The sequence below is a fragment of the Lontra canadensis genome, unplaced genomic scaffold (genome assembly GCF_010015895.1).
Source record: "Lontra canadensis isolate GAN:19392208 unplaced genomic scaffold, GSC_riverotter_1.0 scaffold156, whole genome shotgun sequence".
Classification (NCBI taxonomy): domain Eukaryota; kingdom Metazoa; phylum Chordata; class Mammalia; order Carnivora; family Mustelidae; genus Lontra; species Lontra canadensis.
Window position 1 is genome coordinate 2,120,982 of NW_022631150.1, and position 15,938 is coordinate 2,136,919.

General features: G+C 38.0%; 1 protein-coding gene across 10 annotated transcripts in view; it reads right to left on the reverse strand.

Annotated features, from left to right (window-relative positions):
- MAP7 (microtubule associated protein 7) overlaps positions 1-15,938 on the reverse strand; it is a 167,040-nt gene that overhangs the window by 82,075 nt on the left and 69,027 nt on the right. For 4 of the 10 annotated variants that reach the window (XM_032844832.1, XM_032844828.1, XM_032844834.1 and 1 more), the window contains exon 2: positions 14,883-14,972. The exons of the other annotated variants lie outside the window; for them this stretch is intronic. In XM_032844832.1, coding sequence (XP_032700723.1) covers positions 14,883-14,972 — 90 coding nt within the window. The remainder of the gene's footprint in view (positions 1-14,882; positions 14,973-15,938) is intronic. 10 annotated transcript variants of the gene reach the window in all.

A 15,938-nucleotide genomic window follows, 5' to 3' on the forward strand; every position in this document is an offset into this window, starting at 1 on the left:
GTGAGCTAGGGGCTACACAGGTAATTACTTGGCAAAATATTTAATGAGCAGGCATAGTGCCAGCCATGGTAAAACAAAAATAATGGTATCGAAGCTAAAGGCCCCCAAGTGATACAAAGAAACAGATAATTAAAATATAATGTGGTTAAGTACCATGACAGAGGGGTTCTATGGAAGCACAGAGAAAAGCAAGGGAGGCTTCCTGGAGTAGGGGGCACCTGAGCTGACTCTAAAGAGTACACATGTGGGTGGGGGGGCATTTCTGGCCAAGGGGAAAGCACGATAACCCAAAGCAGGAAGTCATTTATCGATCACAGAGAAAACGGCAGAGATGCGTACATCAACCTACAATCACAGCAACTAGAAAAGCTGTCAATGTCTTTTATGAAGATTGTACCTTTATGTCCTTAAAACCACTTTGTTAAAATATAAAACTTTTTCTCACTTGTTGCAAGGAGGACTCTATACATTTCTTTTATGATATTTGTTGCTTCATAATTTTAGAATGTGAAAAGAAAGCTTTAAGCTTTATAGTAAAATAAGAATTAAGACCCAGGAATTATTAAAATGATGAACAGAGGGCTCATGTCCAAAGATAACAAAACTGTCAAACGTAAGAAAAAAAAAAAAGCCCAGGAGTAAGATAAAATCTTCTTATTCTTACTAAGATAAGAAAAAAATCTCCAGAGTTTTCCCTAAAATTCTTTTCACCTTTCTTTTCACATTTCCCTTCTCCTACTACAGTGAGAAAGGCACACCACTTACGCATCCTGAATGATACGTGGTTCATATTGGGGGTAAAACCTAGAAAGTACCAATGAAGGAACAAGGAACAAGGGGGAAATGCAGTGCTCCAGAAAAGGAATCCATTGAGCACAAGGCAAGAGAAACTAGGAGAGCAGGGCCCTACTTTATGTAAAGGAAGGAGATCAGGATATACCAACCCCAAAGATGCCACTTTGGCATACGGATTATTTTGAGCTGAAGGCAACTGAGAAATGGATACAGGAGGAACTCTCTGCCCACCTCCTTTCTGCCTAAAGGCAAGGCAGAAGTTTCACCTTGTGAAAGTGACAAATTTCCATTTACAAAGGTGCTCTCCTTTTCCGGAAGAGGATGACTTCACCAGAGACAACTTGAGTCTACCTAACAAATCTTACTAAATAACCTTTATCTACCATTAGTTTCTCCCACATAGTTACTTTCCCACAATGGGCCTCCCCCTACATGCCCAAACCTGCTTTCCTTTGTCTAGTCACTTCTCTACTACTTATCACGCTTATTAAGATGGTATACAAGTCTCTGGGTTTAAAAGTCTCTTTGGGTTTTTACTTCAGTTGTATGAAGCCCCCATGCATGTAAAAATACTAACATCGGTAAAAAATCATATGCTTTTCTCCTGTTAATCTGTCTCTTGGTAGTTTAATTTGCAGGCCTCAGGAAACATACCTAAGAGGGTAGATAAAATGTTTTTCTACCCCTTACACAAAAGAAAGGTTTTGCTTGTTTATCTATATTGATGCCATTGTCATAAAGTATAAATTAACACTTATTTGCATTAAAAAGTGAGGTTAGACTTTTTGGTTAGAAAATCGTAAGTATGACACAGATGACTGTTCATATTGACACTTGAACTGATACTTTATACTTTGTATTGCTTTGTGGTGAAATCTTCCAGAAACAATAAAGTCTGAGTCATCTGGGGAGACTCATTCGTCCTCTGACTCTCTGGAAAGGCGATTGTTATAAGCTAAAGTATACAAACTCAACACAGGCTACTAATAGCTACTCAGAATTTGTATGTTAGAGTCAAGGGCAATGGAAGCTATATCTTTATGCAATCTTCCGTGGTATAGAATAGTGGTGTGGTATAGAATAGTGATGTATTCTCTACTGTGTTTCTCAGAAATTTGGTACCATTTTTCAATAAGCTGTAAACTAGCCCACTGCAGAACAGAAAGTCAAGTATGCTCTTTTATGCAAATATCACCCTACCACATGATCTAATAATAGATTTACACAGTGGTCCTATTGTTTAATTACTGCCAGAAAGATGGGTTAAAGCTTCAGGCATTTGGCATTCCACGCATGCATTCTTAAGATTTTTTAAAAGTTTCCTAGACTGCAATTACATTAATTGTACTACGTGAAGCTGCGATGTTGGGCTTCGATTAAAATGAAAACAAATTCAGCAAATGACCCAGCTTAAAATTATTCTTGAAGCTTGGCCCCGCCCACTGGTACTCTCTAGAGGCAAGATGTGTTGGCTAACTTTTGATGTCTATATCTCCATTAGGTCTCTCAGGTTCCATGTGATCAGATCAGCTCTACCCCAAGGTCAACTTCATGTGATTCTACTAATAACTGACAACCCAGAATGCACTCCAGGAACCTGCCAAAGACCACAAGGTCTTATACTCATTGTTAATCAAGAGATAGCACAAGCTCAGTCTCAAGAAGCTATACTTATAGGTGGACTAATGCTTATATTCTAAAATCTTACAGTAAGTCAGATTAACAGCTCTGCAGTACACCATACTGTCATCATTGAACCTGCTCTTGAGGTTAGTCCCCGACTTTAGAGTATTCAAAAATTCAGCACTTTAGAAAATTAATTTGTACTGTATACATTAGATGCTCAATGTTTTTAATGTTTCAATATTCATTTCTACAATGAACAGCCAAAGCTAAAACAAACAAACAAAACAAAACAACGAACAAAAAAACCCCAGCAAAACAAAACACTTAACTATTTGTACCATAACCAGGGTAATGTAAAGTAAAACGCACTCTCTCTCACAAATACCCTCCCAAAACACAAATTTTTTAAAAAGTTAAAAGTAAAGATTTCTGGCTTTTTTTTTTCCCCAGACCTTCTCTTATGTTTTTTTTTCAATGCAGTAAGAGCAGAAAGTAAAGAGATGTTTTGATATTATTTCAATTAAGAAATAACACTTTGTAATAAGTCTTTAAACTGTTACAAGGCAAAAGAAAGCCTCAAATATTGGTTGAAAAGGCATCATTATTTGAAAAACATACTTAACTACATGGGGCTTTAAAAAAATTGCAAAAACACTGTTTTTTAATTTGTCTTGAAACTTATCACATAAGACTTAAGCAATAATCTTCATATGGTGCTGTGCTAAAATAAAAAGCAAGGGAAGTTCAAGCAATTGGAAACAGGAAGCTGCTTTAAGACTTCTGAAAGAATACGCAGATTCTAGGAAATATATAACAATGCTCTGTGGGGTAGGTGCTAGAAAAGCTTTCTATATGAGCTTAGTTTGCAGTAAGGTCTATTTGGTGACACTATTATTTAAACCTTTGTATAGGGGAGTCAAAACTTTTAAAAAGCTGCAATTGTTAAAGGACAATGAATTCTTATAAAGCATTCCCATTCTACAAAATGGTGTTACAGTATCGCCTGACAGATACAAGATGCTGAATGAAAAAGTAACAAAGCAATTCTTTCAATCAGTTGCTGAGTAAGGACAACACAACTAACATGCTATCTTTAAAAAAGCTTCACGGACTTTTAGAATAATATCTGAAAGAATCCTTCCCCTTTCCATCACCCTGTCCCATCATTCCACTGTTCACCAAATGCCTACATCCAATGTGCCAGGCACTGGGGAGTACAATGGTGGGCAGAAGTAGGAAGGTCCTGCTGACATGAAACTTAACAGGCAACAGAGACATATGCGTTAGCAAAATGATCACACTAACGAAGGTTACAGTGTAAACTGGGGTAAGGACTCCCAAAGAGAAGAATACAGTTCTACGGAAGGATATAACAAAAGGATCTGAATAGATGTTATCTGAAATTCCATGTGGCTTCTGTTAAGCCTTTTGTCCTTCTCCCCAATGGAATTTAGGACACAACTCTAGGTAGAGAAATACTATAACCAAAACAACTTAGAATCCAAAATTTATTTCCAGAGAGATTTTTTCATTTAATTTGTTTTTAAATAACGAGTTTACCCCTACTCCATTTTAAGTGCATATTTTTAATAGAATATAATTCCCATCAAGGAATATTTTTAACTATCTTACTAAAATATTAAGAATTTAATACTTCAGGATAAAACAGTAACTTAAGTATTGATTTTTTTTAAAGGGGGTTTTGAGATAATACAACAGTTTTTTTCTTCCCCCCAAAGTGGCTAAATTTTCTAGGAAGAGGAGAAGCTAAACAGCATAAATCCATGTCCTGTTTTTGAAGGTTACTGCAAAAGTAACAAGCAACTGCAAATGCACAGTGATAAAACCCTTTCTACTTTTCTCATGGGTATAATTTCAAAACATTCTGATGACATCTATTGACTGTAAAATCTGTGTACAACAACATTCAGCATATTTCAACCCAGCTTAATAATTAATGAACATCCTATGCCATTAATTTATAATACGTCGGAGCCATTTCAGAGTTTTCAAATGCATTGCTTACGATCCCACCCAGTAGTAACCAGCTGATGGGGACGAGCCTCAAACTCCCTGATTCGCATGTGTCATAATATGCCCTCTGAAAAATCCAGTCAATGTTCAAGGAGTGAGTTTAAGGAATCTGGAAGTGATCTGGACATCTAATTACTTGCTGTAATTGGTGAGAGGCTCTTCCTTACAATTAGAATGGATGCTGCAATAAAGAGACTTCCTTCCGTTAGCCATGAACAGGAGAAAAATTTAATGATTACGATTATTTTAGTCATCAGAAGTCTCACCTGCTCTTTCCTGTAAGATAAATTCTGGGGCATTTCTTTGGTTTTCTTATCCTTATGTCCGTATGGAGCGCTGGATCAAAAATTTTGACTGAATATAGTAAAATAACATGAACTTTTTAAAAAAAAGTGGAGAAATAGCTTCAGAGCACTCGCCCCGAACTATTTATAACTATTTATAATTTATAACTGCTGCTTATATGAACAAAGACAGACCACTTAATTTTAAGTGTTCACCGAGAGACATTAACTATTTTTTTCAATTGTTTTGGTTGTTTATCTATATATGTATGCATGTGATCTTTTTTTAAGTTTTGTGTTTGTTTTGAAACAATGAAAAATATGACAAAATTGTTCCTTTTCAATCCTTAATCTCCAAAATTTGTGTTAGCCTCTTGGTCTCCTTCCTGTCTACCCAGGCACATGGAGCTCCTTGGATCGTCCTAAAGTGCCCGCAACTCCAACAACATTTACCAAGTAGGGCCAACCCAGTTCCAACCCTCGACCACAAATGCTCAGCCACATCTCACCCATCAGAATCTATTTATCATCTGACCCATCAGTCCCATTGGGAATGAAATGTTAATTTGGGTTTAGAGGTGAATAGCTCATGAAGACTGACCCCTACCCAAATTATCGATCTATAATTTAAAAAACATCTTTAATTACCCCTTGCCCACAGGTCAACAGGGAGACAAACACCTGCTTCAAGTTATGTGACCCGTTAAAACCACAGCACGTGAATATCACAACCAGCTTCGCCTATGGTTAGAATTATCCCTTTCTGGATCCTTGAACAGACTATTCCTGATTCTTCATCTAGGATGTACCCGGAAGAGAAGTATCAGACACGTGCTTCCAAACGCAGCACTGAAGATGTGAGGAGCAAAAAGGCTGTAAGGAGCAAAGAAGCGGTATTAAAACCGAGTCCTGGTATACTGGCACGTCGGCGTGATTCCAGGAAAGGAGTCCAGCCAGGTCTACCCACTGCTGTTAAAAAGCCCTAAATTATCAACTCCACAGTCCTACTTCTGAGTCTCTAAAGGAAATAATCTAAAACATGGAAAGCCTTCCACGTAACGATATCCATCAGAGGACCAGGAAGGGGAGCGCATATCCCACTCCCAAAGATGTCACTGGGGCATCAGATATTACTTTGAGCCAAAGGGAGTTGAGCCTCAACAAATGGAGGGAGAATTCTCAGCCTGTTCCCCACCCCCATCCGCCTAAAATCAGGGGCTTAAATTTCCCCTGTGACAGTATCCCCCTCTCCTGCACCAGAAAAAGAAGAGTGACTCTTATCCCCAGAGACAGTCCGTCAGTGCAAAGATGAGTTTGCAAAAACAAACCTTACTATGTTAATTAACCCTTATCTTCTCTGTAAATCTTCTACTTCCTTGCCACTGCACAATTTATCAGCCCCTGAAGCCCAAACCCCCTTCCTTTGTTAACATGTCCCAGAGTCCAAACTCACTAGTTTGAGTTTTACTTCCTTTCTGTGAACTCCTGTGTAGGTAAAAATAAAAACTGTGAACCTTTTCTCTGGTTAATCTGCCCTTTGTTAGTTCAATTCACAGGCCCTCAGGGACTAACCCTAAAAGAGTAAAGGAAATGTTTTTCCTCCCCAACAAACTCTTACAGCTGTCAAAACTCAAAAGCAGCAACAGTCAATGGGAGAATGTTCCTTCTGTGAGTTATTATCTAACCAGTAAAAATAGAAGTACTAAAAGTAAGGCACCACAATGCTCATAATGTAACCCTTAATGAGAATAATGAAATGATACATGTGCACATTGATGCTGAAGGGGAACACATGAAAATTGATATAGCTACGTCAGGGTGACAGAATTATGAGTGATCTTTCCTTCTATTTGTGCCAAACTTTCTGTAATGCCTTATCATACTTTGATAAATTCATATATATATGTATATATCTCACATCTAGGAAGCAGGTTTACAAAAAGATTGAAAAATAAACACTTTTGTCACTAAAAATCAGTTGATCTTCTTAATTCTTCACCAAAAAACATTTTTTTTCTGTGTTGTTCTAAAGAGAAGTTCTGAACTTCCGTTGAGTTTGTTTTTATTTTATTTTATTTTTTGAGAGACAGCATGCATACAGCGGTGGGGGCGGGCAGAGGGAGAGAGAGAATCTCAAACAGTCTCCATGTCCAGCACAGAGCCTGACGCAGGGCTTGATCTCACGACCCTGAGATCATGACCTGAGCCTGTATCAGGAGTAGGAGACTTAACCACTAAGCCACTCAGGTGCCCCCACCAAAAATCTATTTACATATCATAGAGAGCAAAAGGAAGTGGGTCTATCCTACTGTTGTTTCATTTGCAAAACCGTCTAGGTAGGAAGGGTCTCACTCGTGTCCCTAACTCTCAACACAGGCATATGTCAGAAACTTGGCACGTTCCCTTCCAGACCACCACAAAAAGCCAGTATCACAACAAAGCAAGTCAAATGAATGTTCTGCTTTTCCAGTCATATAAAGTCACATATAAAGTCATATAAAATCCCAGTTCTATAAAGTCACATAAAGTTATGAATACACTATAGTCTACTAAGAGTGCAATGCATTGTGTCTAAAAAAACAATGTATTTACTATAATTTAAAGAATACTCTCTTACTAAAAAAATGTTAGAGATCATTTGAGTTTTCAGTGACTCCTAATCTTTCTGGGGGTAGAGGAGTCTGCCTGGACGCTGATGGTTGTTGACTCATCACGGTGGTGGTTGCTGAAGGCTGGGGGAGTTTCTTAAAACGAGCCAGCAATAACGTTTGCTACATCGACGGACTCTTCTTTTCATGTACAGTTTCTTGGTAGCATGCAACGCTGCTTGACAGACAGCACTTTACCCACAGTAGAACTTCTTTCAAAATTGGAGCCAATCCTCTCAACCTCTGCCGCCACTTTATCAACCAAGTTTATATGACATTCTAAATCCTGAGTTGTCACTTCAGCAATCCTCATGGCATCTTCACCAGGAGTAGATTCCATTTCAAGAAACCACTTTCTTTGCTCCTCCATAAGCAGCAACTCCTCATCTGTTCAAGTTTCATCGTGACATTGCAGCAGTCCAGGCTCCATTTCTAATTCTAGTTCTCCTGCTCTTCCCAGCACGTCTACGGTTACTTCCTCCACTGAAGTCCTGAACCTCAGTGTCATCCATGAGGTTGGAATCAGCCTCTTCCAAACTCCTATTTATGTGGGTATTTCAGCCTTTTCCCATGAATCACAAATGTTCTCAACAGCATCTAGAATGGTGAATCCTTTCCAGGGGGTTTTCAACTAACTTTGCCCAGAGCCATCAGAGCGATCACTATCTATGGCAGTCTTATGAAATGTTTTTTTTATTTGTTTTAAAGGTTTTATTTATTTGTCAGAGAGAGAGAGCTCAAGCAGGGAAGCAGCAGGCAGAAGGAAAAGCAGGCTCCCCGCTGAGCAAGGAGCAGGGTATGGGACTTGATTCCAGGACCCTAGGATCGTGACCTGAGCCGAAGGCAGATGCTTAACTGACTGAGCCACTGAGATGCCCCTGAAATGTGTATCTTAAATAATAAGATGTGAAAGCTGAAATGACTCCTGGATCCATGGGCTGCAGAATGGCTGTTGTATTAGCCGGCATGAAAACAATTATTTCCATCCCCCCCAGAGCTCTTGGGTGACCAGGTGCATTGTCAATTAGCAGGAATATTTCGAAAGAAGTTTTTTTCTAAGCAGATCTCAACAGTGGGCTTAAAATATTCAGTAAACCTTGTTGTAAACAGATGGGCTGTCATCCAGGCTTTGTCGTTCTATTTATGAAACACAGGCAGAGTAGATTTAGTGTAATTCTTCAGGGCCTTAGGATAATCAGAATGATAAGTGAGCACTGGCTTCAACTGAAAGTCACTAACTAGAATCGGCCTATCTTTTGAAGCTTTGAGGCCAGGCAGTGACTTCTCTCTAGCTGTGAAAGTTCTAGATGACAATTTCTTCCATTAGAAAGCTGTTTCATTGACACTGAAAATCTAGTGTGGCCAGCTTCATGAATGACTGAGTTAGATCTTCTAGAGAACTTGCTGATTCACCGTGCACTTTTCTGTTACAGAGATGGCTTCTTTCCTTAAACTTCATGAGCCGACCTCTGTGAGCTTGGAACTTTCTTCTGCAGCTTTCTCACCTCTCCAGCCTTCACAGAATTGAAGAGAGTTAGTGCCTTGCTCGGGATTAGGCTTTGGCTGAAGGGAATGTTGTGGCTGCTTTGATCTTCTATCCAGACCACTCGGACTTTCTCCCTATAGGCATAAAGCAGTTTCACTTTCTTACCATTTGTGTGTTCACTGGAGTAACACTTCTAATTTCCTTTGAGAAACTTATCCTTTTCATTCACAACTTTGTTCACTGTTTGGCTTAAGAGGCCCAGCTGTTGGCCCATCTCAGCTTTCAACGTGCCTTCCTCATTAAGCTTAATGGCTTCTAGCTTTTGATTTGAGGTAAGAGACATGTGATTATTCCTTCCACTTGAACACTTAGAGGTCATTGTGGGGTTGTTAACTGGCCTAATTTCAATATGTTGTATCTCAGGGAATAGGGAGGCCAAACGGGAGGGAGACGGGGGAATGACTGGTCAAGGAGCAGTCAGAATACCCCCATTTACTAAGTTCACTGTCTTGTGCAGATGCAGTTTGTATGCCCCCAAATAATGATAGTAACATCAAAGATCACAGATCACCATAGCAAATATAAAAATGAAAAAGTTTGAAATATTAAAAGAATTTCTGAACCGTAATGCAGAGACATGAACTGAGCAAATGCTGTTGGGAAAAATGGCATTGATAGACTTGATGGATTTGCCAGAAACCTTCAATTTGTTAAAAAAGAAAAAAAAAAAAAAGCATTATCAGCAAAGCACTGTAAAATGAGGCATGTCCGTACCAGTACATTCAGTTTCCTGGGCTGTGACTTGAAGAACCCAGCCTCACCCACTGTGGTGGGCCATTTAACTCAACTGTTGCTATGAGGTAGCTGTGGGATTGCTGTTTCATTAGGTGTTGTGACATACAGCTCAATAAAGCAAAATCCAAGATCCATCTCAAAACTGAGGGGAAAAAACAAACAAACTGCTTTAAGTCTTCAGCACAATTGTTTTAACAGTTCCTGAAAAACCCAGCCTTTCCCTAGACTGGATGAATCACATCATTTCCATTTCATGTATTCTCAGGTGTGTGTATTTCTTAGGTTCCCACAGCAGGATTTTAGTTACTCTATTGCAATTGGTTACAGACCTTATAATTTATATGAGAAATCTAAAACACCATCCAAAATGGAAACAATTGAGAGCTACTTAGTACAAGGGCCTCATCTTATTCCTAATACCCACCATATACCTGCAAAAATACTTTTTAAAAAATACATAAGTATTTAAGAATGTACTTAAGAATGCTTAAGAAATATGTATTTGAGAACTAAGAGAACTCTAACATATGCACAGATAGAATTCACGTAGGTTAAACAGCTCTCAGTTCTTGATAATTTTTTTAATCTAACTAAAATTCTTGATTGACACACTTGTTTTATTTTTTACCTTGACCATTAACTGTTTGCTAGTATTGATAGTATTTAATTATAAAGACATTAAACTTAAATATTTATATATCTAAATTATGTATTTTGATTACCAGAAAATATTCCAAGAATTTTTATTCAAATTCAAATATTCAAATATTCAAAGAATTTTTAATAAAGTGTTTTATAAAAATGTTAAATCTTTGACAGTACTTTATAACTCTTGTGTTACAGAAAAACAGAACAACTTTGCATTGCTAATACCAGATTAAGTAAATGGAAAGTTTAAATATTAACTTTACCTTTTTGGTCTTTCATCACATGTTACTTGCTGCTCAAGCAACATTATTTTATTCTGTGATAAGATACTAAAAATTTATTTACATAACCCAACAGATTATAATCCAGAAATAGATTATGGCATGATCTTTTTAAATAGAACAGATCTCATAGAAAAAAGTTTTTCTAATGGAGGAGTCCCCTATGTTAAAAATTTGACCCAAGTTTTGAAATTAGTTTATAGTTTAATTGAAATTTCTCTGTTTCATGTTACCTTGAGGTTCTGATAAGAAAAGTAAATTAGATTGTCAAGACAATATACAAATGCTTGCAATTCAGTACTAAAACTTCAAAGAATATTCACCAGACAATGACTCAGTGAAATGCTCCAAGAAAGGACTGGTGACTTTTAATATGACGTGCATTTTATTTATTTTTTTAAAGATTTATTTATTTATTAGAGAGAGAATGAGAGGGAGAGTAGGGGAAGAGGTGGGGGCGGGGGGAGGAAGACTGGATCTCATGCAGATTCTCCCGAGTGTGGAGCCTGACGCCGGGCTCAATCTTACAACCCTGAGCTCATGACCTAAGTCGAAATGAAGAGTTGGATGCTCAAATGACAGAGACACCTAGGTCCCCTGTGATGTGCATTTTAGACTATGCGAGGTCCATCCTGGAACTCTAACATCTTTAGGTTGTGTGACAATATGCATTACTACCTTGATGCCCTTCTTGTTGATTACATTCTTCCCTGGCCTTCCATGCTATTTCACTTCTAGAACATATCCTTAGGTTTAAACTTGAGAAACTCTGGCTGTACAGCATACAAGATTCACTGGCAACATGCATTTCTCAAGAAAGAGAATTCTTAACTTCTGTCCCTGAAACACCCCTGCCCAAGCTCTTCCCTTAGAACACCTGCATGTTTTGCTATGGAGGGATAAGTTAAACCCCATTTAACATACTTTGCGATCTCGGGAGGTTCAGGTGAGTGAATGATAGTATTTGGAAACTTTAATTGTATTGATGTTTGTTTCAAAGACCACTTAATCAAAATATCCTTAGACCCAGAAAAGTAAAAGTTATGTAAAATCAGAGACTCTACCAGATTTTTATACAGAGTAATAGTGGCTAACTAATATATTTTAAAAGTCTAGTACTATATGATTTAAAAGGCAAGTCATATATTCATGTTTATAGAGAATTAAAAAATAATAACTATACAAACACAATCACCATTTACTGAATCTATATTATGTTCTAGACTGTACTAGAAGCTTTAAGAACTTTGTCTCCTATTTGATTTATTCCTCACAGTAAGCCTACATTTAGGTAATATGCTCCCCACTATACAGAGGCAAAAGTCAAATCTCAAAAAAGTTAAGAAGTTTGTCCAACATATATGGCTAAACCATGGGTAAAATCATCATCAGTTTGACTTTAAAATCTAGTATCTTAACCACTATGCTACAGTGTTTTCTAAATTTAAAAAAATGTATATATATGGCATTAAAAACTGTACTTTGGTCTTCTTACTCTTGATGGGGTTTTCCTCCCCTAAGTAATGATACTTTGACAAGTACAGATTATATACACAGTCATAAAGTAAATAAATTTTTCATTTAAGGAAATAACCTGCTTTGTTTTTTTAGTATATCTTTAAGTACCACTGTATAACTTGTTTTATGGATTATAAATCACTTCTTGGGTATAAACTTACTTGCCCATGTTGACTAGGGCAGGCATGACTGTTGCTAGGGTAGGGGATAGGGAGGCTTGGGAGGTTAAATGGGATTTGCTTGTGGTCGCACAGGGAGTTTTAGAGGTTAGTGTGGAAATCTGGTTTTTTGACCCTCAAGTGCAACACTTTATCTTCTTGAGAGGAGAGATTCAACGTAACTTCGAGAATGCCTAGCGTTTTTCCAAAGCCCCACTTAACATAATTTTTAGCTTTTAAAAAATAGGACAACATAAAACTCCTGGTGAAGGAGGCTGAGTTTACCAGGTGGTGTGGATCGTCACTGAGTGTGTGGAAGAGGCTGCCCTGCAGAACACACCAGGGACCTCCCCCAGGGTTTGGAGGAAGAAGGAGCTTATCTGGCCTGTGGCCTGGCATTTTATTATTGAAATTATTTCATGAGAGTCCTTCCTTTAACAATTCTTAACAAAAGAAGTAAACTTTTTTGGCTTTCTGTTCTGCTTGGCACACAATCAGCTGTAACAGAAGACAGGAACATTTCCTGCTGACTTTTTCTTTTCTTCCAAAAGTTGGAACCAACCTCTAGTGCTTTATCAACTGCAGAAATAATCATTAGGTTCTCATGCAGTGAGACGCTTTATTTTATATATAAAACTGTATCCTCGTTTGTTATTTTGTGTGTTTTATAAAGAGTAGGTGTGGCCCTACTGAAGACTAGGCACCGACACATTAATCTGTAAACTGACTGGGTGCCTAACGGTTGGCAGGCACTGTCCGTAGGTGCTTGGATACAGCAGTGAACAATACAGACAAAATTCCCTGCTGTCATCAAGCATACATTGTAGCGTGGGAAAACAGAGAGTAAACATTATTACAGCGGTGGTTCTGCACCCACAGCTGTATGGGCTTCTATGAATGGGCAGAGGGGAGGACACCTAAAGTGTACAGAGACATGGATCCAATTTTCTTACTGAGTAACCTGTACTTCATTTGACTGAAGCAATCTTATTCTATCACATTTAAATAATTCATTATGAAAACCACTGCTTATTAGGTATGCAACTGTGTCTAATCCTAAGACTTGAGTACTATATGTAAATATGCTTTTCACACAGAAAGGTAGGGCACCGTAAAATAGAGTCATTAAGCACAAAATAAATTTGAAAGCGAGTTAACGGAACTGAAAATGAGTTAATACAGGTATTAATAACGCTGATTTTTTTTTTTTCTGGAAAACTGGGCATTAAGTAAGGCATTTTACTACTTCCTTCAAGTACATGCAATCCTGCAAATTAGTGATTACTCCCATTGTATAATAATGATACCAATACACTTAAAGACTATAAATAACTTGTCTGACGTCATAGAGCTATAAGGAAAAGTCAGATCCAGTTTCAAAGACCTGTCTAATATGCTACTCTGATTCCTCTGATTATTCCTCTGATTATTTTATAATCCTAAAATAACAAAAGCAAACCATTTAGTCACACTGCAATCCATCTCCTAATGGTTACTGGGTCCTGACATTATATGTAACATTTCTTTCCTAGATCAGATGTGTTTTTATTATAAAATTTGCAAATATTACCTATGAAAATGAAGAGCCATAGTATTTTATGAGAACAAATAACTTACTGAATAAGGCATCTTTATTACTCTTAAGAATTAAACTGGATAAAACAGCTACATAAAGACATTTCTAGAGAAGAAAATAAGGAGATAAAAATAACTCCAAAATGCAGTATGTAAGATTCCATTGTCTGTGCTTTTTCTCTGTAAGGCCCACGTGATTCACTGTTTATATGCCACGAAAATGAAAGCATTCTGGTGAGGAGAAATCTAAGATAATACAGGCACTGCTTGATTAAAAAACTAAGAAACCAAGAGGCAGGCAAGAGAAGTAGGACTTTTTAAGCAGGGAAAAAAACACTTTCCGAATACACCCCTCTAAATAAGAAAGCAATCATTTCCCCAAATTCTCCTGATCCGGTCCAGATACAAATATTAAGAGCGCTTAGAAATCACCAGGGACAACTGGCTGGCTCAGCTGGTAGAGCGTACGACTTGATCTTGGGGTTGTGAGTTCGAGCCCCATATTGGGCGTAGAGATAATTTACAAAACAAACAAACAAAGTGTCAAATATTTTAAAAGAATCAACAATAAATTATGTACCAAAATTTTCTTTGGACAGCAGCACAAATGAATGTATAGCTTGCTACAGCCTACATCCAGCACTTGAAGGAGACCCTAGGTGTTGTTAGCTCCTTCATTTTGGTTCTTCCCCAAAGAGAAAAAAGTAGCAACACGGAAAACGGAGAATAATGATAGTCTGCCTATAATTTTCACAGCAGCTGTCTGTCACATGGCTCCAGGATAAACGAAGACAGTACTCAAATCCATCATCTATAGAACATAACAGAGCTCATTCCATTTAATTACACTTCCACTCCTTTTACTAAGAACATTAAAACCAGTAAGGTGTTTTTCCCCCAAGACAAAAGAATTAAAAGATTTTCTGGTGTGTATTTCGGCCTGTTTTAAGCATTAAAAACTGGTTTAGAGATTGCCTGATTCCCGAATTTCCTTATTCAGAGTTTAAAAATACATGTTGAGTCCAAGAACTTACAGTCCAGCTCAGTGTCTTCCATCCTAAAATCCTTCTTTCTTGAATAGGCTGCAACATATCTGCATGACTCCCCCTTCTTGCTTTGAATTTCTGCGCCAGGCAAACACCAAATAATCAGTGAAGGGCCCTTTTAATTGTCCTAAGTATTTGGCCTCACACAGCTTGAGGTACACTCGGGGTTGGGGGACGGGGGCATGAGGGCAGTGAGAACCGCAACTCCCCAGCCCCTGTTTTTAAACAGTAACCTTGTTCACTGAACCAAGTAAAAAGTGAGAATGGCTTCCGTTCAAAAGAGCCAGCGAAGCTCAAATGGGTGTGGGCTGGGAGTAGGGGAGGCCTTCCCCGGATAAGAAATGCTTGCTAAACATCAGTTCAAGCTCAGGGATTCAAACTCCGCGAGGGACCCAACCAGGGTGTACACTAAATACGTCATTACAAACTTAATTGTTTTCCAAAACCATCTAAATGTTATTTTTTTTTTTCTTCACGGACTCTTCCGCCTTTTGGTTTCCTGATGTATTCAAAATGACATTGAAAACCCTGAAGATTATGGCTGATTTTGTTCCCATACCAAAAGCATCTGCAAAAGGCGATCATTTAGGATCAGTCAAGCAGAGAGACCTCTGTTCTTTTTCTCCTGTCACTGAGAACATACATGGAGCTGCTGCAAAACTGCATGAAATGAAGTTTTGCAGCTCTTTAGGACGTTCCAAAAGACTGGCTTGGTTCAGCAAGGTTTGGAAATTCTGAAGGTCTTCCCAGAGGAGAGGAACAACCAATGAATATAAATACTGAAGTCTGAGAAATGATTTCTGGATAAATTCTGGGGACCTATACTGATTTTTTTTTTTTTTTTAAGCTGGTGATAAATTACACTGTAGACTTTGAAACTCAACATTTCTTTCTTTTTTTTTTAAAGATTTTATTTATTTATTTGACAGACAGAGATCACAAGTAGGCAGAGAAGCAGGCAGAGAGAGAAAGAGGAGGAAGCAGGCTCCCTGCCGAGCAGAGAGCCCGATGTGGGGCTCGATCCCAGGACCCTGGGATGACAAC